Source organism: Schistocerca cancellata, chromosome 3, assembly GCF_023864275.1.
Source record: "Schistocerca cancellata isolate TAMUIC-IGC-003103 chromosome 3, iqSchCanc2.1, whole genome shotgun sequence".
NCBI classification, from domain to species: domain Eukaryota; kingdom Metazoa; phylum Arthropoda; class Insecta; order Orthoptera; family Acrididae; genus Schistocerca; species Schistocerca cancellata.
In genome coordinates, this window is record NC_064628.1 from 768788214 (window position 1) to 768814363 (window position 26150).

The following is a 26150-nucleotide window of genomic DNA, read 5'->3' on the forward strand; positions in this document are numbered from 1 at the left end:
GCCTGTGTCTATGTGCCTGTGGTTCTGTCAGTGTGATCATGTGATGTATCTGACCGCAGGAATGTGTCAATAAAGTTTCCCCTTCCTGGGACAATGAATTCACGGTGTTCTTATTTCAATTTCCAGGAGTGTATAAATAATACGGGTTCTGTTCGGCAAGCAAGGAACAATCGATCGCGAAATTAAAACAGTAGTGAAAATCAAAACTTTTATTTGCGGCAGTTAGCTACGCCTTCCAGCTACGGCTCTAAATAGTCGCCGTTCCGACTTAGACATCTGTCGCAGCGTTGTACCAGTTTTCCAATACCCTCGTCACAGAAGGCAGACTTCTGCGCTTTCCGACAATTTTCTACGCTGGACTGCAGCTCGTTGTCTGTCCCAAAGTATTGTCTTCATAGGCAGCGGTTCATTTGAGGAGAAATGAAAATTAGAGGGAGCCAAGTTTTGGCTGGATTGTAAGTGATGAAATACTTCCCATCGAAAACACTGCAGGTGAGTCTTCATTGCCCCTGCAGTGTGCGGCCGAGAACTGCCACGAAGAAGTAAATCATGGCAGTTACATTATGTGAGGTTGCATGACATCAGGCGAAATCTCCCGGCAGGCACACACACCTCATGGGCGACACTATTCTGTAGGCATCTTTACGAGCTCACTGTGTGCTCAGAACTGAGAAGAGCTACGTGACGCTACCTGCAGGGATACGAAAGACACTGTCCAACAAATCTGTGCAAAGTCTCATCGGATTTTCTCTGTGGTTTCCACTTCGCGGTACGTAGGTCGGTAGAATGAAGAGGAGAAGGGATGGCGAACGATGGGGAGGGAAGAGGGATGCAGGAGCTTGACGCGGAGTGGGGTAGGTGGGGGAGAGTCAGAGTTGGTATGATGGATAAGTATAGGGATGGTTTCCATCGTCTGGAAGAGGGAGTCGGTTGCAGTTGAGTTGGGACTGGATATGGAGTGGGCGTAGGCGTACCCACGGTAGGATGTGACGATATAGGCGCTGCAGCGCACCAGGATTGGTTTCGTGATAGTCTAAAGCTTGAAGTTTTTTCCAGATTTGATGCAGCAAGAATACTGGAGAATCTTGTGTAGAAGAATGTCGACGCGAGGCACAGACCTACAGAATTACAGACCAATATCTTTAACATCGGTTAGCTGCAGAATACTTGAACATATTTTCCGTTCGAATATAAGAAATTTCATTGAGAGGGAAAAGCTTCTAACCACAAATCAGCACCGTTTTAGAAAGCATCGCTCATGCAAAACTCACCTTGCCCATTTCTCACACGACATCTTGCGAATCACGGATTAAGAGTAAAAGAATGACTCGATGTTCCTAGATTTCCGTAAAGCATTTGATACGGTGCTATACGGCCAAGTGTTAACGAAGGTACAAGCATACAAAATAGGTTATAAGTGGCTTGAAGACTTCTTAAGTAACAGCACCCAGTACGATGTCCGCGACAGCGAATGTTAATCAGAAACAAGGGTACCGTCAGGGGCGCCCCAGGAAAGTGTATTAGAACCGCTACTGTTTTCTATGTACATCAATGATCTGGCTGACAGGGTAAGAAGCAGTGTATTGTTATTTTCTTACGATGCTGTGGTGTGTGGGAAGGTGTGGTACTTGAGTGACTGTCGGAGTATGTAAGATGAGTTAGACATAATTTCTAGTCGGTGTGATGAAAGAGGGCTACCTCTAAATATAGTAAAATGTAAGTTAATACAGATGAGTAGGTAAAACAAACCCATAATTTTCGGGTAGGATACTAGTAGCGTGCTAGTTGACACAGTCATGCCGTTTATATACCGGGTGATCAAAAAGTGAGTATAAATTTGAAAACTGAATAAATCACGCAATAACGTAGATAGAGCGGTACAAATTGACACACATGCTTGGAATGACATGGGGTTTTATTAGAACCAAAAAAATACAAACATTCAAAAAATGTCCGACAGATGGCGCTTCATCTGATCAGAATAGCAATAATTAGCATAACAAAGTAAGACAAAGCAAAGATGATGTTCTTTACAGGAAATGCTCAATATGTCCACCATAATTCCTGAACAATAGCTGTAGTCGAGGAATAATGTTGTGAACGGCACTGTAAAGCATGTCCGTAGTTATGGTGAGGCATTGGCATCCCTAGAGGTGTCGGACGATCACGATACATTTGCGACTTCAGGTAACCCCAAAGCCATTAATCGTACGGACTGAGGTCTGGGGAGGCCAGGCATGACGGAAGTGGCGGCTGAGCACACGATCCTCACCAAACGACGCGCACAAGAGATCTTTCAAGCGTCTAGCAATACTTTTTTTTGGTTCTAATAAAACCCAATGTCATTCCAAGCATGTGTGTCAATTTTTACCTCTCTATCTACATTATTCCGTGGTTTATTAAGTTTTCAAATTTATACTGACTTTTTGATCACCTGGTATCTAGGCGTAACGTTGCAAAGGAATACTAAGTGGAATGAGCATGTCAGGATTGTAGTAGGGAAGGTGAATGATCGACTAGGAAAATATAGCTCATCTGTAAAGGAAACCGCATGTAGGACTCTAGTGTGACCCATTGGTGAGTATTGTTCGAGTGTTTGGGATCCGTACCAGATCAGGATAAAAGAAGACATCGAAGCAGTTAAGAAGGCAGCTACTAGATTTGTTACCAGTAGGATCGAACAACACGCAAGTGTCACGGAGATGCTTCAGGAACATAAATGGGAATCAGTGGAGGGAAAGTGACGTTCTTTTCGAGGAGCACTACTGGAGGAATTTAAAGAACTGGCGTCTGTTGTTGACTGCAGAGCGGTTGTGATCGTAAAAAATTTTAATTTTTATTCTTGCTTTTGTGACCATAATAAGAGTCCAGGCTCCATAGGCAAACAGCCAGCCGACATTAAGAAATAGTCCACCAAGATGTAGGGACAAGATATGCGGCGGAGGCTGCCAAGGATGGCTTGTTGATCAAATAACTTAGTGTTTGACTTCTTGCCAGAGGAAGCAGCATGAATCAAACTTGCGCAATGGAAGACGCAAACACCAGGGCGATAATACAGGAAGAGAGAGTGTCAGTCACGTGCAAAAATTACTCGTGTGGAACCAAATTGAGTTGTGTGCAGCTAGAAACGAAAGTGTCGTGTGGAACCGAAGGCATTCTTGCACAAGACGACCAATTAGAAACGAGAATGCCGTGCGGAACCATAGGCATTCTTGTGCAGTCCGATCACTTAGAAATGAAAGGGTCGTGTGAAACAAATTAACTCGTGTGCACCCAAGTACATGAGAAACGAAGTAAAAGGCCAAGCAGCAGAATAGCTAGAAGCAGAGATTCAGACGCAGATTCAGAGCCAGTGCCGGCAGTTTGGAGATTCAGCAGCGAGACGCCAGCGGGGCCGAGTAGGCCCATAGCAGCCCATACAGCTGATACAAACTATGAGAAGACGGTGATAGACTCTGGTGGACACTCAGGAACTGCAGATCAAGTAGGATTTTTAGAGTGTCGTTGGAATAGTGTTGAACGGAGGCTGTTAGTCTTTGTCTCAATTACTTAGAGAGATTACAGTGCTAACGAAGAACAAGTGATTGCTTTGTACTTGTTTCTTATATGTACCGGCAATTAGCTTTGAAGTAGCAAGTCCGAATAAATAGACTGAATCTTCACAAGCTGCGACATCGTCGCGAAAAAACACAGTGACCCGTATATGTAATAGATTTCCTTTAATTTACGTCTAGGGTCACAATCTTTTCTGTTTAACAGATTAACGGTTTCGGTCTTTAATGACCATCATCAGATCTGTCTCATAAAAACAAAGTCCTAATGCACTGCAGCCATAGTGGCATCGTCAAATGTTAAATGCGGAATCAGCACCAACATCGTCAAATACATACAAATCACTCGTGCATGTGATGTGATTTATATATATTTGACGATGCTGGTGCTGATTCCGCATTTAACATTTGACGATGCCGCTATGGCAGCAGTACATTAGGACTTTGTTTTTATGAGACAGATCTGATGATGGTCATTAAAGACCCAAATCGGTAATCTGTTAAACAGAAAAGATTGTGATCATAGACGTAAATTAAAGGAGACTGAATCTTACTAAGGGGTTTATGGTCCAACACCTCACATAAGTACATGTAAGAATAAGCTTGATAGAAACTAACCAATCTTTTCTGCCTAGCCGGCTGTTGTGGCCGAGCGGTTCTAGGTTCTTCAGTCCAGAACGACGCGGCTGCTACGGTCGTAGGTTCGAATCCTGCCTCGAGCATGGATGTATGTGATGTCCTTAGGTTAGTTAGGTTTAAGTAGTTCTAAGTCTATGGGACTGATGACCTCAGATGTTAAGTCCCATAGTGCTCAGAGCCATTTGAACCATTTTCCTGCCTATTGAAATTCTATAACCTAGTTTCAGGAAACTTATTTGCTTCAAACTACGGAGATTCTCTCCCCCTCATCTCCGATATAAAGGTTGACAGCAATTTATAACTAACCCATTGTCGTTAACGTCCCGATTGCGCTACGCAGTTCGCACTTACTTCATTCTGGTATAGAGAGGCTGTGCCGGGACGCGACAGAGCGATTCTACTGCCGCCAACGTACATTTTGCGTAAGGAATCGCGGAGATAAGAGAAATTAGGGACGCGTACAGCTCTATATGTGAGTGGAGCCGGAAAAGAAACGACTAGTCATAGTACAGGGTACCTTCCGCCACGCGCCATACGGTGGCCTGTGGAGTGTGTACATAGATGGTTCAAAATGGTTCAAATGGCTCTGAGCACTATGGGACTTAACATCTACGGTCATTAGTCCCCTAGAACTTAGAACTACTTAAACCTAACTAACCTAAGGACATCACACAACACCCAGTCATCACGAGGCAGAGAAAATCCCTGACACCGCCGGGAATCGAACCCAGGAACCCGGGAGCGGGAAGCGAGAACGCTACCGCACGACCACGGGCTGCGGACGTGTACGTAGATGTAGACGCACTTGGTCCCCTACCGGCCGCCTCGGAGAGCTTACCGGTGTAGCAGGTGGGGCAGGCCCTGGCGCTGCAGTAGGCGCTGCTGACCGCCCTGCCGACCACGGCTGGAGCGCCGCACGAGTACTCACTGGCGGCCGCGGACGCAGGGCCGAGTCGGACGCGGGGCGTCGCTGCCGGCTGCGCGCTCATCTCGCCTCGCGTGGCCCTGGCCGCCTCTCCGCTGGACTGGCTGGCTGGCTGGGGGAACTGCTGCTGCCCAGCTACACGCCGACGCTCCGCTCAGCTCTGAATTAAACACAGACGCCGCCAGCCGGTCGAATCGCGGCCAGTCGATACTGCCTGTCTCACGGAAGTACCGTAGTCGGCGCATCTCTATTATGGATGACCACCAGTCTGCTCTAACGGCGTGGGCCGAACGACCCGCGCATCACTCGTAAAGATTTTTCCGCTGTTACCAGCGCCCGCCCACGCCCAGATTAGCCTGCCCGAGAGCGGCACGGACGGGTCCTTTTGCAATTCTGAACAGAGCTCGGGCTAGGCTTCCAGATTCGCAGTACGGCGAGGAACTACCTCGCCAAATAATTCCCCGCATCTGAATACGAAATACAGGAAAAAATGAAATTAGCAATCAGATTCTTGCAACTGGGCGATACTATGCGCCTGCCATGTCGTCCTCTACAGTTGCGTCATTTGGATGGGGTATGGCGGGACACGGGATCAACACATCAGCCCTCATCCATTGTCAACAACCAGAAAAAATGGTTCAAATGGCTCTGAGCACTATGGGACTTAACATCCGAGGACACCAGTGCCCTAGAACTTAGAACCATTTAAACCTAACTAACCTAAGGACATCACACACGTCCTAGCCCGAGGCAGGATTCGAACTTGCGACCGTAGCAGTCGCTCGGTTCCAGACTGAAGCACCTAGAACTGCTCGGCCACTTTGGCTGGCCAACAACCAGAAATTGGAACCGCTGCTTCAGATTTAACTACCTTGTCAACTGGTTTCAAGAGGCAGGCAACACTCCATTCCAGGCCTTCCATCAAGAAACTTATAGCTGAGTCAGTATACGTTGATCCCTAACAGCTGCTGTGGGTTGGGCGTAGCAGCTTCGCGGAGGTACCTCTGTGCTGGCGTGAGCCGTCGCCAGCACACCGAGTGGCAAAGAGGTTGCGAGAAGGTCGGTAGTAAGTACCGGAGCAATCGGACCTATCAGGAGAGACGCCAAAGACAAACTCGCAAGAAACGCGCCGTCAACACCTTCTCGACCGCCAGTAATTATTTTGCCTCTGCGGACTGGAGGGCTCAGTCAGTCATCCAGTGAGTCAACGAGTCCAGTCATCAGTCGCAGCCCAGTGAGAGTCGCAGTCACAGTTAGCTCAGCCACTAGCTCAGAATCTGGCAGGACATAGTAACCAGAGTAGTGTACATAGCGGACTTGAATTTCACCAGCAGTGAGGCTAGCGTGGACGAGACCGAAGAGCTTGTACCACAACAACTAGCTTACGGATACTGTTTTCACCTGCAGCGTTAGTGCTGCGCAGTTAAAATCTTGCAACAGTTTTGCAAGCTGTCAGGTACCTTCTTAGGCCGTATCGACTACAGCACCGTTTGCAATAGAGCCTGTGTCCTGTGAATGTCAGACAGACACACTGACCACTTCCAACTATAGAGGCGGACTGGCTCCCCAGATAAAACTCGAACTAACAAACCTGGCACTACTCATGCCTGCTGCCTTATACACTGAGGAGACGACACGATACGCACACATACAGATTGCGGTAGTATTGCGTACATAAGATATAAAGGGACGGTGCATTGGCGGAGCTGTCATTTGTAGAATGAGATTTTCACTCTGCAGCGGAGTGTGCGCTGATATGAAACTTCCTGGCAGATTAAAACTGTGTGCCCGGCCGAGACTCGAACTGTCATTTGTACTCAGGTGATTCGTGTGAAAAGGTTTCCGACGTGATTATGGTCGCACGACGGCAAGTAACGGACTAGTACTCGGAGTTAGACGCATGGGGCATTCCGTTTTGAAAATAGTTAGAGAATTCAATATTCCGAGATCCACAATGTGAAGAGTATGCCAGAATACCAAATTTCAGACATTACCCTTCACCATGCACAACGCAGCCGTCGACGGCCTTCACTTACCGACCGAGAGCACCAGTGTTCGTGTAGAGTCATGAGGACTAACAGGCAAGCATCACTCCGTGAAATAACCGCAGAAATCAATGTGCGACGCACGACGAAAGTATCCAATAGCACAGTGAGCCGAAATTTGGCATTAATGGGCTATGGCAGCACACGACCAAGGCCTTTCCGATGAATTCGATTTCAGTGGGTAAGAGCTGATGGTAAGGACTGAGTGGAGCACAGACCCCACGAAGCTGTGGACCCAAGTAACCAACAAGGCACTTTGCAAGCTGATGGTTGCTCCATAATGATGTGGGCTGTGTTTACATCGAATGAACATAGTCCTCTGGTCCAACCGAACTGATCACTCTCTGCAAATGGTTATGTTGAGCTACTTGGAGGCCATTCGATGGATTTTTTATGAGTAGCAATGCGCCATGTCACCAGGCCATAACTGCTCGCAATTGATATGAAGAATGTTCTGGACAGTTCGAGCTAATTATTTGGCCAGCTAGATCGACCCACATGTATCTCATCGAAGATTTACGGGACATAATCGAGAGGTCAGTTCGTGGACAAAATCCTGCAACGACAAAACTTTCGCTAATGTCAAGAACGTTCTTCAGACCAATCGCGTACAGTTGTAGTCCAGTGCCGTGACGTATTGTCATCAATAAAAATTCCATGGTTGTTTGGGAATACGAATTTCATGAATGGCTGCAGATTGCCTTCAAATGGCCGAACAATATATTCAGAAAATGACCAGTCAGTTGAACCAGAGGACCGAGTTCATTCCATGTGAACACGGCCCACACCATTGTGGTGTAACTACCGGCTTTCACGCTGCCTTGTTGACAACTTGGGTCCGCGGCTTCATGGTGTCTGCGCCACACTCGAACCCTACCATCAGCTCTTAACAACTGAGACTGGGATTCACCTGACCAGGCCACGGTTTTCCTGCCGCCTAGGGTCCGTCTGATGTGGTCACGAGCAGAGGAGAGGCGCTGGAAGCGATGTCGTCTTGTTAGCAAAAGCACTTACGTCGGTCGTCTGCTCCCATAGCCCATTAATGACAAATTTCGACGCACTGCCCTAACAGATACGTTCGTCGTATGTCTCACATTGATTTTTGCGGTTATTTCACGCAGTGTTGCTTGTTTGTTAGCTCTGACAACTCTACGCAAACGCCGGTGCTCTCGGTCGTTAAGTGAATGCCGTCAGTCTCTGCATTGTCCGTGGTGAGAGGCAATAGCTGAAGTATGGTATCCTCAGCGCACCTTTGACGCTGTGGATGTCAGAATACTGAATGGTCTAACGTATTCCGAAATGGAACGTCTCATGTGTCTAGCTCCATTATTCCGTGTTCAGACTCTGTTAATTTCCGTCGTGCGGCCATAATCGCGTCGGACACCTTTTCACATGAATCACCTGAGTACGAATGACAATTCCGCTAATGCACTGCACTTTAATACCTCGTTTATGCGGTACTACCGCCATTTGTATGTGCTTATCGGGTGTCTTATTGTGAAGAATCTAATTTTGTGAATGGTGAATTCTGCGAAAATCGGAAAAGTAGGGAATACAAGCGTTAGAGACGTCATGTTATAGAAGGATTTTGCAAACTGGGCGGAATGATAACATAAGAAAGGAGCAGGTTCTACGTAGAATTTGCAACGATAGGATATGTGGAAACACTGATTATAGGAAGGGAGAGAGTGATTGAACAGGTGTTACGGCATCAGAGAGTAACTTCCATAGCATTAGAGGGAGCTGTAGAAGATAAAATCTGTAGTGGAGGACAGAGATTGGCATATATCCAATAAATAATTTAGGATATTGGGTGTAAAAGTTGATCTGAAACGAAGAGGTTGGCAGAGAAGAGTAAGTCATGATTGGCCACATCAGATCATTCAGAATCATGAAATAACAAATTTTTCACCAAGATGCCAACTACATGTTGTTGCATTGTGGATGCTGCTTAGGGGCCTTGCATCTAGAAGGGAACCATGAGCTGTCCAAATAAATTGCTCTGAACAATGAGCTCTCAGGGAAGTTGACAGAGTATTTACACTCAATTTCTCTGCACCCATCTCTTGCTCCAGATCTTCCTCTGTGCAGGAGAGGTGCAAGGCAAATAAATGTCAAGGTAGGGACGATGAGTAAATCATCCATCCCCTTGACGCCTGGATATTTCAAGGACTGGACCTCAACGCTTCGCCCTTAACAGCCTATGTATGTATTGTTATCTGTGATTTCCCTACATCACTCCTTTGAAAGGGCACGGCCGATTTTCTTCCCCATCTTTCTCTAATCCGATGGCCTCGCTGTTCGGTCCTCTCCCCCAAGCAAACCAACCAACCTATCTATTCTAGACCCCATAACAAAGTTTTTCTGAAGTCCATTGTACTTCCTGATCTGGAAGATGAGACACTCGGACTCATTGTGGCATGAGCAGATCTAGGCTCGGTAGCAGTTATGTCTGCCCAACTGAAGCCCTTGGTCTCTCACGGTCCATCTAGTGCAGGCTGTGGCACTCACTAAAGACTGAACTCACTGAACAGATATTGCGGTTTCCTTATTTGTGACAGGGGACCACCTGGTGAATTCAGTAGAAATAAATGTTAATTACCACAATTTGTATCAACACGCTCTTGTGCTCTGAGGCCACAAACAAATCTGCTGTCATTCCTGCACTATAAACTGCTCTTCAACGACTGCTCGCACGTACACCCTCTGTAGCACTTTTACTGCAATAGCTAACAGACTAACGAACTCGGCCATCAGGGCCGGCTGACTATGAGATAAAGTTCGGCCACCATGTCTCCCTCTGTCATTTGAAATGGTGTGGAGGAACGTGCGGGTAGCAGATGGCTCTCCCAGTCAGTTTCAGCTCTGCCTCCTATGATGTCGGTACATCTCATCAAGCAGCTTCAGCCCTCACGTGGTTCAGTGTACACCATTACATGAATTTCAGTACGGGTAAAGTCCCTGACAGTGACGGGAATCGAACGCTGGACCTTTGCATGAGCCAATTGTCTAGCTAATAGTTAAGACCAAAAAATCCTGAAGAAGATTCCAGCAGAGGGGTCGAAACATCGATCATGTAGAAGAAACTGAAATGTAACGTGACACGGGCTAACATTCCAAAAGATTTTACCTTCAGTTTAAGTGCATCATATAATATGTTAAGAATATGCCATGAATAAATTTTGTTAAAAATAAGAGAATGACTCAAAGGCGTATGACCTCGCGAACAGTGTTGCATGATGCAATAAAAATGTGTCAGAAAATCACTACATTATTTGTTCTCTCCCCTAGTCCAGTAACTATAAAAATTCTGGGTAAGTTTAAGACAGTAACTAATTGTATGTATGATATTAAGATATAGTATTCAACCACTAGAGATTAAGCAGAGTGTTAAATAAGAAAACACTACTGTTGCAAATCAGGAAAATTAATAACGCAAGACCCGAATAGTCTGCTCCATATTTACATGCGCTAGACGATGCTTCACGTCTTGTACTGGGCTTACGGAAGGATGGGAAAATAGGTGGAACTGATAGAGTGCTCATACGAAAAAAGCTATGAATACGTGATAAAATAGAAAAATCAGGTGGGATTTATAAAGGGTTAAAGTATGTTCCACCAGCTTTCGAGTTTTGGGTTTTCTTGCAGAAGAAACCTCACTCGCCGCTCCCCTAACCCTGGTTCACAAATAGCTGCAGAAAGTGAGCTTATAAAGTAAGAAAAATGTTAGCGATGTTCAAGTTTAAAGTAGTAAGTAGCAACGATGGACGTGAAATCCTTCTGGCTCGTTTACAGGCAAATTACTGCCGGTTCCGGAAACATTAAGAAGCCTTCAGAGCGGCTGGTAGACCATTTTTTTACGAGTTAGAGATACCCAAGGGAGCACCGCGCCGCGTGCTGAGCTTTAAGAGGGATAAAGAGACGCTGCGGGTACGTCGCAGATAAACAGGAGCGCCCTAATTTTGGCGAAAAACGCGGTACACCTGTAACGGTGGAGGAATTGTGCGGCGTGCTCGCTAATGCAGTCTTGCTGACAACTCTTAGCACAACCCTTCATCACTGGAGACTTTCTGTGGTAAATGTGTGCACATTAAGGTAGGAGTAATGTAATTACTGCCACCACAGCTTATCAGTAATCTACTTTAACTTAGTATCCAGATATAACCGTATCTTTTCCTTTTTAGTCACGTGTTGCTCGCATTTCAGCACCGCCAAGGCGTTAGCCATTCTAGAACAGCTGACATCCGCGATCGTGCGATATCGTTATTCAGCTGTGGTCGGAAATGATGTAGTGTGTTATCAGGCTGTTCCGCAGTCGTGACCGAAAAAGATCTGTATTTACCACAATACTCTGCAAACCACGGTGCATGCTAGAGGACGCATTCCGTTGTACCGCTTATTAGAGCTTCATCCCGTTCCAAGCGCGTGAAGTTCGCAGTCCGTACGGGAGTGATACGTAGCGATTTTTGTATATTCCTAGTGAGTCACTCGGTACTGATTTTTGCAACTTTTAAAGTAAAATTACACGTGGTAATAGGGTCTATCTTAAAATATGTACTAGTTCAGGTTCTTCAGTAATTCTGTGACTCTCTCTCGCGTCTGAAACAAACTATCATCATTCGTACTACTTTCTTTCTATACGTTCAATATCCCCTGTTAAACCTATTTTGTACGTGTCTCACTCACTTGGTTCCACGAAAGTTGTTCACTTAAAAGTGAATACGCACATACATTTCCGATGTGCTAGAAGTCAGCAAATAGTTCCAGTTACAACAACCTAGCTGACCTAAATTTGTTGTATAATGTAGGGCCAACAGGAACTACTTTTAATCTTATTGATAATAACTTAAGTCTATCTTCTTGCTGCACGTAACCACTGAGACTGGCATGAGAACACCAGTTAGCAGCTATTACTCTCAAACAGTCGATTCCGCCTGCCTTGCTTTTCAACTTTATCGCATTTCTCGGTCACTTCTACGAAGAGTTTCAAAGCCAACATATACAAGTGCAATATAGGGTGTTTAATTACTGTAATTACAAACGAAAGGGGCGGGTAGAAGATAATCAAACAAGATAATCAAACAAGAAAATAAATCTAACACCATGGGTCTGGTTGCCAATGGTTTCCCACATACGATGTACGAGTGTGTGCTGAAAAGTAATGCCTTCGAATTTTCTATTCTGTTCTCAATACCGGTTGACGTACTGCGTGTCATGCATGTTACTCGGTCGATTTTCCCGCCTCGCTGACGCACGTTGCAAACCATCTGCCGCTCGAGGGACCCGAATTGTAGCGTGTACCATGGTGGGGTGTAACGTAACTACACTGAAGCGGCAAAAAGCTGGTATAGGCATGCGTATTCAAATACAGAGATATGTAAACAGACAGAAGACGGTGCTGCGGTTGGGACGTCTATATAAAACAACAAGTGTTTGGCGGGGTTGTTAGAAGGGCTACTGTTGCTACAATGGCAGGTTATCTAGACTTAAGTGAATTTGAAACTGGTGTTACAGTCGACGCACGACCGATGCGACATAGCATCTCGGAAGTAGCGACGAAGTGGGGATTTACCCGTAAGACCATTTCATAAGTGTACCGCGAATATTAGGAATCCGGTAAAACATCAAACCTGCGACATTGCTCCGGCCGGAAGAGATCCTGCAAGAACGGGACCAACAACGACTAAAGAGGATCGTTTAACGTGACAGAAGTGCAACCCTTCCGCAAACTGCTGCCGATTTCAATGCCGGGCCATCAAAAAGTGTCAGTGTACGATCCATTCAACATCATCGATATGGGCTTTAGGAGGCGAAGTCCAACTCGTGTACCCCTGGTGACTGCACGACACAAAGCTTTACGCCTCGCCTGGGCCCGTCAACACCGACATTGGACTGGTGACGACTGGAAACATGTTTCCTGTCTCGTTACAAATTGCATCGAGTGGACGGACGTGTAAGGGTATGGAGACCTCCTCATGAATCCATGGACCCTGCATGTCAGCAGGGGACTGTTCAAGCTGGTTGAGGCTCTGCAATGGTTTGGGACGTCTGCAGTTGGAGTGATATGGAACCCCTGACACGTCTAGATACCACTCTAATAGGTGACGCGTATGTAAGCATCCTGTCTGATCACCTGCATCCATTCATGTCCATTGTGAATGCCAACGGACGTGGGCAATCCAGCGAGACAATGCGACATCTCATAGGTCCAGAATTCCTACTCAGTGGCTCAAGGAACACTCTTCTGTGTTTAAAGACTTCCGCTGGTCACCAAACTCCCCAGACATGGACATTATCGAGCACATATGGGATGCCTTGCAACGTGCTTTCCAGAAGAGATCTCCACCGCTCGTACTCTTACGGTGGACAGCCCTGCAGGGTTCATGGTGCCAGTTCCCTCCAGCACTACTTGAGACATTAGTCGAGTCCATTCCACATCGAGTTGCGGTACTTCTGCATGCTCGCAAGGGGTCCTAAATTATATTAGGCAGGTGTAGCAGTTTTTTCTTTGGCTCTGCAGTATATGTCGGTGCGTGGGGAACAGCGTGTTGTTATAGAGTTTCAAATTCTAAGAGTTTGTCCACACATAGAGCACCATCTTCTTCAGCGTGACAATGCCAGGCCACACACGAACCCTGTGAAGTCTGCAGCAGTCCGACGCCTCGGATTCAGTGTCATCGATCATGCTCCGGACAGTGCTGACTTGGCCCCATCCGATTTTCGTCTGTTTCCAAAACCTAGGGAACACATTCGAGGACTTCAGTCTGACAGGGATCAAGCGATGCAAGCAGAAGTGAGGTTGTGGCTTCGACAACAAATTCAATCATTCTACAGTGAAGGTATCAGTAAACTGGTTTCTGGGTGGAAGAATTGTATTCTTAGCTAGGGTAACTATGATGAGAAATAAAAATACAGACTTGAAGAATAAAAGTGTAGAATGTTAATAACGTTGTTTTTATTTTAAAAAATCCTTATGAGTTTTAGGATAAAAAATTCGAAGGCATTACTTTTCAGTACGCTCTCGTATATGTTCTCGTATTACTACTGAGTACGTGAACACCTTATAACAGAGCACACGAGGATCCGAAATGCAGATATGCCCTGGAGGACAAACACATTACAAATGTTCCACAAGACCATCATTCATGTGGAGGAAGGCTTCAGCACGTCTTGGATCTACGCTTGTACTCGTTCAAATATCCCAGGCTTTTCCGAATGTACTGACAACCATCCACAACACGTTTCCGGAGTTCTTGTTAATTATTAACACGAAATGTACCGAATCGTTTTAGTACCCTCACACCAAAAAACCCGAGGAGTTCACGTCGCGAGACTTGGAGTGGTCGTTTTATTGGAGAGCCACGACCGACACACTTGTTGTCGAAACGGTATTTACCAGTACTTATGTATCCTGAATGGCGATAAAATCAAATGAGTGATTTTTATAACTTGTAATTTACTCCTTACTTGGGATGTTTCGAAATAAACGCAGCCTTAGGCAATAACACTGTCACAACATTAGCAAGACTGCGCTTGTGTATACGTCTATGGGCGAAACCGTTAATTTCCAGACCTATGGTTGTTAGTTACGCTAATTACGCATACTAAGATACACCGGAAACCTCTTTTCGATGTCCTGAAGATGTACTAAATGAAACGGATGCAAGATGTATAACTTATAACTGGGTGTATTCGCATGGTGAATTTCTGTTCCATTCAATGATCTGTCACGCGGTAGGGAAACCATAGTATTTCACTTTAGAGTCTTGGAGCATTTTACAGCATTTTTTCTTTCAACAATCCAACTATTCCGTTTATTACGAGTTAGTGTGATGTTTTGTTGTGAATGCAATCAGCTACTACGTAAGCTGTTTCTTTTATTTTATTTTTTATAATTAGTCATACAATTTTGTGATAGAGGGTTGAGTCATGGACTGAGCGGCTGGGCTCGGCGGAGGTTCGAGTCCTCCCTCGGGCATGGGTGTGTGTGTTTGTCCTTAGGATAATTTAGGTTAAGTAGTGTGTAAGCTTAGGGACTGATGACCTTAGCAGATAAGTCCCATAAGATTTCACACACATTTGAACATTTTTTTGATAGCGGGTTGGCTGCGTGGCATATACATCAAATGACGGTAAAAGCGGCAGTATTAATGCTAACATTTGGTTCTCAGCAATGTAAAAAGAACGTATGATATCTTACCGGTCAATTGTTTCGCATTTGTTAGGGGAACAATAATGTATGAGGACTTTCTAAACTTACTGACGTATGAAACTCCACTACAACCTCCACGTACAGCTTTTAAAAATGAACAGCTATTAGCAAATAACCTAAAGTACACTAATTAACACTTAATCGTTTACAGAAGGCCTCTCCGTATAGTATACAGTGTGAGACGGCCGCTAGGAGGACGACATCTATCAGTTATGTTTGCCACGCCCGTTATGGGCTCCCTTTCTTTGCTAACTGTGTTTGGAAAGTATACTGCCAAGAGTAAATATCGGATTCATTTTTTCGCGTAGTAATTAGTTTACGATCTCAGAGTCAATGTTTGGAACAACTATTTCATTTCCCGGTAACCAGTGCGTCCGCAAAAAGACTCGCTGGAACGAGGACAGAGTCAATATTGACGGACCCAAAAAAAGGGAGAGACAGCGCAGTTTATAGGGAAATTAAATTTTCTAAATTGGAATTATTAATTATAGGATGACAGGCAATACATGTCCTGATACACAGAGACATTTCTCAAAACGTCGTGTTGCTCTTCGTGTGCTTTAGATGAACGCGAAAATTGAAAATTTTTATCAATACAGCATCCCCGAAGTTAAAAGTACTTTTACGTGATTTGATTCGTTCATGGAGGTTATCGAATCGTCCAGAATCTGTGGGAGCATTTTTAATATTATTCTTCAGCGGTACATCTCATTCGTTGACAATATTATTAACATTACACAGCTTCACGCGACTACTTCAGTCATATTCGTAAGGATTATGATCAGAAAAGCATTTCGTAGAAACATAAAATTTTGCTGTGTACAACACGAGTTCTAGTTCTTGTACGAAAATATTAAGCGAATAATAAAAGCCACAACGAAGCTCAAAATTTAATTTGAACAGCAACTCTTTTTTAGTTGATGATTCGATGTAAGGGTAACATGGATTTAGAGGAATGTTGACTCTTTTATAAGCAGCAATAAGGCATTTGCTTCATACAGTGTTGCGAGATGTTCTCGAACTATGAAGAGAGCCAGCATTTCAACAGAGAATACTACTGCGCGGAACTGTTGTTGTTGTTGTTGTCGTCGTCGTCGTCTAAAGTCAGAATACTAGTTTTATGCAATCTTAGGAGTGTTCTAGCAACCGGTCCTTTCCGTAAAGTTTTGCTTTAAATGTCTTTTTTCCTAATTCGACTCTGCAACTTTTCATCACTCATTTCTCTCCTGTTAATGTCTGTTAACCTGAAAAAGTGGAGTTACACCGTGGTTCAGAGCCCACGTTATGCCGTAGCTGCCCTTATAATTGGCTTCAGTTAGTTGAAAGATCAGATGAAGATAATGGCACGTCATACCTACCAAAGCGCTATGATGTTCTGGTTGATGACAGCTCTACCTACTTCTTCCCATATGTTTTCCAGCATTCTTCTGTAGCACCACAGTTCTAAGGCGTCCATTCATTTCTTGTTCTTGTTTCATCTGCTCCTCGACAACGTTGCACCTCCTCAAGCTAGACTCCAGACAAACACCTCCAAAAAGACTTTCTGTCACATAAATTTACGTTAAATGTTAACAAATACCTCTTTTGCGAAAATACTTGCTATTGATTCCCCCCGTCGGAGGTTCGAGTTCTCTCTTGGGAATGGATGTGTGTGTCGTCTTTAGCATAAGTTAGTTTAAGTTACATTAAGTAGTGTGTAAGCTTAGGCACCGATGACCTCAGTAGTTTGGTCCCACAAGACCTTACCCAAAAATTTCTTGCTATTGCCAGCCTGCATTTTGTATGCCATCTATTTCGTTTATCGCCAGGTAGTTTGTTGCCCAATGCTAATTTATTCATCATCACCTAATTTTATACCACAAAATTTCATCACACTTGTTCCACTATTTTTATATTCATTTTATAACTTTGTTTCAAGACAGTATCTATTCGGTTCAGCTGGTATCTCATATAATTTACAGTCCCTCAGAGAATTACAAAGTCATCGGCAAATCTCAGAGTTTTTATTTCTTCTCACTCAATTTTAATTCTCTTTCCAAATTTCTTATTAGTTGTCCTCACTGCCTGACCTATGTAAAGATGAAATAACATCGGATTAGGCTACTGCTCTATCCCACTCCCTACTCAACCACTCCTTCCCTTTCATGTCCTCCCATTCTGACAACTGGAGTCTGGTTTCTGTGCACATTGTAGGTAATCTTTTGCTCACTGTATTTTATCCCGGTCACTTTATGCAAAACTTTTTTTTAAATGTTCAAATGCTATATGTGTAGATTTAGCTTTCTTATTTCTATTTTATGACGTAAGTCGTAGGTGCAGTATTGCCTGACGTGTTTCTAAATTTTTCCGGAATCCAAACTGATCCTCCCCAAAGTAAGCTTATAACAGTGCCTCCATTCCAAAACACGAATACGATGAGAGAGCTTTAGCTCCCAGCCAAATACACGCTCACATCACTCTCTCATCGACGGCCACTCCAGGAAAACACCAGTAGTGAAGTATAGATTCAGACGTCGGGCGAACTATACCAAGCACGCAACGGCACTGCGCGGACATAGACAGTGAGTTACTGCATGGAAACGCAACTGAAGTTCGACGTCGGATGGTCTTTCAGATGCTTTCGTGTGCTCCAAATCTCGAACAGGTACGTAACATAACCTAGCATTCCTTATAAGAAGCTCAATGTAGAATTTTTAACATCTCTATCATACATGGGTTCCAATGGCTCGTAGACAGCTGAAAATAAATAAATAAATGAAGTTGGGAAATAATTATTTATTGTGCAGTATCGCGCCGGAACTCTTTCTTCAAATTAAACTGTTTATTTACACTGTACCAAACTTCATCGAACGCAATCACCTCTCTGGCTGTGGAAGCGTAATTTACAATAGACGTGTTGTTGAGCTGCAACGGAACACAAGAAAATTGGAGGTGGTGCGAAGCCTGTCAGACAGACGGCAATATGTACGGGTGTTTCCAGCAGTGAATGGATGAATCAATAGAACTCATTGGAATGAAAACGTGTATTATGGCGAAATCGATCGCCATTGGCTGAATATCCTCATTAACTACATAAAATCGCAGCATTAGTCTTCGATTCTTTTGACCTAGCTCTCTTACATGCCTTTTTCCGATGGACCGCAAGAAAATGTGTTTAGTAAACCACTTGTTAAACTATTCATCATCACGTACAAGTGTGCCGATGTTTTCTGATCCTAAACAGTGCGAACGGCATCTGCTGTTCCGCGTATTGGCGCACACAGCGATCGACATTTGCCTGCCTCAAACATCTGTAGTAATTTATCTTTTTCTTGGGATAGTGCACCTCTGGATAGAAACTGTAAGTTATGTCTTACAAATCTGTGTGAGCTTTGATGGGACTCTACCAATAGGGAAGCTTGTCGGTAGAATTGTTTCACAAAGTTTCGTGGCCGGAAGACAAAGACTGAAGGGCAGATTCTACCTCGCAGCATAGACGCTTTGTCTTGTGACAGTGAATTGAGCATTTACGGAGGGTAATGGTGAGAGGGTTTCTCTGCATTCACATAACTGTACGCTAATTAGTTTCCCACATTAAAGAGCAGTAGACTTCTTTCCATTATACATTTTGTAATAGAGTTTAATATGGTAAATGTAGGATCTTTGTTCGCGCATCCAACTTTTCAGAGCACGTGCGATCAGTAACCAATATTATTTCAGTCATCCAAGGCTTCAAGAGGCACATCTCGTTGCTTTATCACTCATCAAATAATATTTCGGCCGTTAATGCTAATATGTGGTGATTTTCTTTCGTGTGTTGTATCCGGACGATAATATAAGGCACATGGATTTGTATATGAAAGGTGAGATCTTATATTCAGTTACTAAAGAATAGCATAATTTTGGATTTTTATGGGCTTATTTTCATCCCTCCCGGTCTGTATTCAAGTTAACCTACCGCGTGTTCCATATTTCACATGTGTTAACTCAGGAAGTACGTTCGCGAATTATAACACAGTCATTTTAATTACATTTTGAGCCATGAAAGAATAGCTGCAACTTGCATGATAATGCTATGAGACGAAGTGGCCATTTGGATGCACTTTAATGCATTTTCTTATGTCTTGTCCACGCTTTTATTATTTCCAAAAACACCCTTTGTGTTTTATAGCCTTTGAAAATGACTGAATGTCGAAACGCGTTAGCTGTTTTTGGAAATAATAGAAGTGTGGTCAAGACGTAATAAATATTATTAAAGTGCATGAGAGAATAACATTAATCAAAAATTACAATTTATTAAATAAATATTTTAACTATAATGGTAAGCTTATGGCACTGTGGAACTTCGAAACACGAGACAACGGAAACGAAGACTTCGAGATGATTTTTGCTGCCACCTTAACTGTGGTTTTTTTCAAATTATTAGGTATTGTAGGATAAAACTATTTGCATGCCACCAGTTGTGTCTATAATATGCAATTCTTGTACATGCGTAGTTAGTAACTGCATGAGATCTATTTTAAGCATTATAGTTTCAGTTTTATATTGCTCAATTCTTCTTATTACGTCGTGCTTTGCGAAAGTTCTTGCCAGGACGAAACTTAATATAAAGTCAGTCAGATTGCGTTTATTCACGTATAGGTCAAATTTTATACAAAGGGGTAACGTTTCAGGGCATAAAATCGGAGTCCTAGTCTTTTATGAACTCACAGGTTAAAATAAGCGGTAGTAGCAGCCTTTCGTGTATAGGTACGAGCACACAGTTTATGATCACACAACAGTAGCACACTTGTACTTGAGGATGAATAGCTTCTGAGTAGATCCATATTACTAGCAATCCTCGTCACATAGTTATTGAAAAAGTATTATATTATCGTTAAATCGGTTCCATTTCGTTTATATTTAGCAACAGTTGTTCGTATAAAAGCATCCGGTAGAATCTCTGGACAGAAACATCGAGCATTAACTGTAATTACCCGTCTCTTCGCCTTCTGCAAAATCATAAGAACGTTGCCTGTATGCGTCCTAATATTCCAGGTGATGGATGAAGAACGCGATTCGTTGTTTTGGCTGTTTTTGCTGTTCAGATCGTAACAAAAGGTAGTTATATATCGAGTTCGTTCACGTGTATCCCCATGTGTTACGTCCGGCAGTATAAAGTCACTACGGAAGCAGATAGTTTCAGGCGTTCCCCATGGTTCGGTATTAGGTCCTGTACTTTTTTAATTATATGCCAATTATGTGTCATCACTTTTGTCCTACTGAAAATACCACATGTTCTCTGATGGCCTCCAATTCTATCTAAGTGTAAAAACAATAAACATGAAGACAGCTGTCGAGAATCTTGTTACCGACCTGTGTGCACTATCAAAATGGGCACAGGATATAATGTTAGTGCTCACCCCATCCATACCCAAGCGGTATTGGTTGGTCATTCTAGGCTCATTAGCTCGAAATATCGGGAATCCCTACCATTTTTAATCCTAAATGGGGCATATAACCTCTCCCTCAGCAAAAAGTCTAGGGGTAATAACAGATGAAGATCTAAATTGGATAAGCAGTTAAGTGCAATGTGCGTAAGGTCATCAGCATCTCTTCATGGCGTATAAAAATATAAAAAGCTCTTCCCTCCTGACGATTTTATACTGGGAGAGGTTTCTTAGGAAGGCTTACAGCTCCTATAACTGTTTATGAATGCCTGTGTTCGTTATGCCTGTGATGTTAATTCTTTGGTCATATTTCACCAACATACGCACAACTATTCTGGCTGCGTGCAGAAAAGCGCTGAGATCTGCATACTCCCTACTGTCTTATCGACGTCCACAGTCCACAGTCCCACAGTCCTCGACCTTAACGGTTTTGTCCGAACAAAATGGCGGAAGCAGGCGATCCCACCAGAACAAGAACTTTTCTGTCCCACTCCATCGTTTAGCCACTTTTCTGAAGTCCATCTTAGCAGGAGGAACCCGGATTTGGAATATCATATGAGAGAATTAAATAACACCTCTAGCTTCAGAAAGACAGTTAATGATATATATACTTTAGCAACAATAACGATTTCTGTTGTAACCGTACGCACTCGTTATACTAGTACAGCCTTCTTTCCAACCTTATCTTGATCATTTCTTACTATTCTTAGCTTGTGCAGTCTCCTTAACTTTCATTTAGAACTTGCTTTGTCAGAAAATATGTAATTTGTACACCTATAAATTCTTTCTATATCTGCTATCATCATCATCATCATCATCATCATTAGTGACAGCACAAGCAGTAATAGTATAAGTAGTGCCACTATTAACTTTATTAGTTCATAGTATTACTTACTCATATCATCTGTATCGATATTCAAATCATTTTAATACTATTTGTAATATTAAATTTGTTATTTCTTAGGCACCTATGATATGAGAAAACTATTGTAAGTGTGAAACCCTGACGTGATGTAAGAGAAGGCCCCGTGGCCCTAATCAGATCAGATTAAATAAATAAATAAATTTTTAAAATAAACGACTAGAGTCTCATTTTCAACCACCAGGTGAGGTGTAAACGTCACAGCTCCTACACTACTGACATAAGCCCAGTTGTTATCCGATAGTACTCTCACTCAATCCAGATTCGGTCGCTGGACTGAAAATGCTACGCCACTAACTGCTTCCTCCTTTTGACTATCTGGATCCTTACGAAGTTCTCCAGTCCACAGAAACTGCGAGCTCTATATCCACATCAAGAAAACTCTGTCAAGATCCTTCTCAAGGTCGAAACCGCCTTCTGAAAGCGATTAACTCCACAATTAAGTAGGGGCAAATCTGCTGACAAATGCTGCAATTTAGGCTAGACGTGATGAGTTTTCTCTGGAGGCTTCTTGCACAGTAGCCGCCCGACAAACAAATGTATTACTTCATGATAGTTCTGCATCTCTGAAACGCAATTCTGCTGAGTCCTTTTGTGTACGAAAAGTTTCATTTGGACGCAATGTGTGCTACGTCTTTAGTTTTACTACTTCACTCGAGGAATAAATATCATTTTTTTTTCAAATTATCAGTCTGTCTGCTTGTTGGCAATTCTCGACAATTTGTCAAATGTCTAAATATTCCAACACTTTTCGAGCTCACTAGTATACGATATGAAAAGTGTAACTTTTTCACCTCAAGTAATGGCTCTGAGCACTATGGGACTTAACATCTATGGTCAGCAGTCCCCTAGAACTTAGAACTACTTAAACCTAACTAACCTAAGGACATCACACAACACCCAGTCATCACGAGGCAGAGAAAATCCCTGACCCCGCCGGGAATCGAACCCGGGAACCCGGGCGTAGGAAGCGAGAACGCTACCGCACGACCACGAGCTGCGGACTCACCTCAAGTAAGATTTCATCGTTAAAGACATATGTAATTTAACTGGACGAATAGTGATCAGGAGCTCATGAAACAAAGACCAAAGTGTTTTGGAATATTGAATAGTCACCGAGATATTGGCATCATTCCATTTTTTTAAATGGAACTATGATTTCTTTTTACAGCGGGAAGTCAGGTCTCTATGAAACAAATTGAAACAAACCTCACATACGTAGACAGTATTCGCACTGTACTTGTCAACGCTTGCAAAGAGCAACACACAACTGATGAAGTATCCCTTCACAATCAAGTTTGTTTCAATCAATACTCACAAAATTGTTTAGTGGCTGTTTTAGTTTCCACTGTCTAGTCATTATCGGTAGGGCATAAATATTGCTTAGTCGATGTTTAGACGCAGCCACCTGCCAAGCAATATGTATGCGTTACTCGTAATGACTAGGCAGCAAAGAACGTTTTTGTGAGAAATTACTGAAATGATCTTTATAGTGAAAAGCGATGTGCTCAGTGATGCTCTGAGCTAATGACATGTCAACCACGAACGAAGTATTCTTGTCTCACTTCCGTACAAGGCGACATTCCATAGAAATACCTACACTTAAATATATATTCGATAACAACAAATTTCTCTTGTCCAGAAACTTTTTTTTTGTTATTTTCAGAATAGGAGCTTCTGAAATGTGGTACAAGAGATGAAAGTCGGAATGTTGAAAATTAGACTGTATCAAATAGCGGAAAAGAAATTTGTAACATAATATGACTATAAGGAGGGATATGCTGGTGGGACGCTGCGTGTGGCATCAAGGAATCGTAAACCTTCAAACTGGTAATGGGAGGAAGTATGTGGTCAAGGTCTGAATACAGGTGGATGGAGGCTGCAGTAGTTACGCAGAGATGAAGAGGTTTGCGCAGGATAGAGTAGCGTGGAGAGCTTGCATCAAACCAGTCTTTTGACTGAAGACAACAACAGCAACAACATCTCTTGTATCAAAGATGCAGTTTTCCGTCGAGAGTGGCGTAAACATGACGTATCGCGTGCCTCGGTGACACTGCTTTCCAGAGAGAGCGGAGTAAATTTTGGGGTGGCCCTACCATTCGAAGTGTCTCAACAACAGCATAAAAATCTCCATATTCAACGTAAGTTCATCCCGTAATTTCTTGTCAGATCTACAAAATAATTATTCCACTTAATTTACCTCATTAAGATCTGTCTTTCTGGAGCAAAAAAGTAGTTCTATATAAGAAAGAAACACAGTTTATGCCCGTACCTCGGTGAGTAACGCAGTTGAAGAAAAACGGGTTGATCCTTCTTTTGTTTGGATGAATAGAGACAACAATAATTTTAACGAGTCGCAAGTCATTTTAGGGGAAACGCGTGTATTTCCTTCTATCTGCAGAGAAACGAGGGCAAAGAGAACCGTATAAAAATGTGAGCAACGCGTCGTGATACTCTGGGTGTAGTCTTTTGGTATAGTGTTCCTCTTGCGCTTGGGAGGTCGGGAACACGTGACGGAATGGTTCTCGGCACAGCGTGGGCCGCTTCCTGCTTAAAGCAGAACATCTGGGCGGAGTTGGCTGCCCCCCGCTCAGTCGGCGTGGCTGCCGTATAGGACATCCAGAAGCCGCATTGTGAAGAGACACAATTACTTTATTAGCGGGACAGCAACCGGTAGTTCCGGCAACACACTTGCTGTGACCTTTGTCTGACAAGCGGGTCGGTATTTTCCGCGAATGGTTTCAGATTGCTACTTGGAGTCCGTACCACAATTTAAAAAAAGACTTGTTTTTAAGTGTAGTACATGATTAGGAATAAAATGGTAGTGTGTTCATTAGTGTTAACATTAATTATACATACATATCCTGTAAATTGACTCGTTGAACTTTAGTTTGATATCGATCGAACAATCTATCGAACATGTAAATGACTTGCTGACTAACTAGGTAATTAGCATCCATGATGCCTGGAGAAGCCCGTGACCACTTCCGTAGCCGCAAATATTGAAAGAATCTGTGGATACAATGAGCGTACCAAAGACACAGCCAAGATATACGAGGTGGTTATAACTGAAGTGCATCTACTCCCCGAGTTTCAGTGTGGGCTGTAATTATCGTAAGCTATCGAAACACGCTAATACGTTATGCAGAACTGATTTATTAGTTTCAATTTTTTGCCACTGTCTACAAATCCGGCGCCGTACAGCATCCCGTCGACGTCTTCGGTGCTCTTATTGAACAAGCTGCGGTTGATAATAAAATCAACGTTATGTCTTTCTTACTTTTTCTGCCCACATCCCGTGCCTAATCCATCACATATGGAAACATTTCTATTCGTCTTTCTTGCATCCACAGTGCAATATTTGCACGTGATGGCCAAAAGTGGAACTAATTTTTTTCCAGCTCAGATTGATTCCGCATTAACGTGTCAGAATATCTATGAACTTTCGTTGCCATACAATGATTATAGCCCACACTGGACCTCTGCGAGTAGCTGTACTTTAATTATAACCACATGGAATAAGAAAACAGAAGTAAAAAATTTGCGACATAATGAAACGATTGGCCTTGCTTCCTTCAGTGCAGAAGGACCTGGCATTGATTACAGGTACGTACTCAGATTTTTTTCTGAGTCAGGAAGGTCTGGAATGAGTCGACAAACTCTCGTGGGGCCATACGTGGAGCTGCTTGAATAAAGGAACAACAGAACCATCAGAATTCATCTACTGGCAATAACGGCTGTAGGAGCTCGCGAGGTGTTGATCACATGTCCCACGATCATAAATCGCTCTTCGTACTGCCTTGTATGCAGCAGTTGGTCAGTGTGTAACATTCCATGCTTATGGTTACCACCCCTGCATTATGTATTGTAATTAAATTCAATTACCTTTCGATAATAGGAAAAAGGCTTTTAGAAGAAAAATAGCAATAACAAACAATAATAGTTACAATACCCTTTGTACCATAAACAACCGAAATCATTTTCAGGAAATTAATATATGGAAAATGCTTAGCTAAAAGAAGAATACGTTTCGTTCTCATCATCTGTAAATGGTAGGAATTAAATCTCGAGCCTAATTAACAAAATATAGATAATTGATAGTTTAGCATTGTTATAATGCTTATTTCTGCAATTTCACTAGTAATGTGATTTTTATGTCTTTAGAAAATGTCTTAAACTTGTTCTAGCAAAGTAGGGAATATTATAAAGTGTTTCATAATGTTGTTAAACTATTTCATATTATAACTTATGTTTTGCATTATTACAAAAAAAATGGTTCAAATGGCTCTGAGCACTATGGGACTTAACTGCTGTGGTCATCAGTCCCCTAGAACTAACTACTACTTAAACCTAACTAACCTAAGGACATCACACACATCCATGCCCGAGGCAGGATTCGAACCTGCGACCGTAGCAGTCGCGCGGTTCCAGACTGTAGAGCCTAGAAC

The 26150-nt window shown here is 43.1% G+C and overlaps 1 protein-coding gene across 4 annotated transcripts in view; it reads right to left on the reverse strand.

Annotated features, from left to right (window-relative positions):
- Positions 1-26150, reverse strand: part of LOC126175808 (complexin) — a 747913-nt gene that overhangs the window by 226749 nt on the left and 495014 nt on the right. For 2 of the 4 annotated variants that reach the window (XM_049922795.1, XM_049922794.1), the window contains exon 1: positions 5119-5215. The exons of the other annotated variants lie outside the window; for them this stretch is intronic. In XM_049922795.1, the coding sequence (XP_049778752.1) occupies positions 5119-5179 (61 nt within the window). In that variant the 5' untranslated portion in view covers positions 5180-5215. Of the gene's footprint in view, positions 1-5118; positions 5216-26150 lie in introns of those variants that run through there. 4 annotated transcript variants of the gene reach the window in all.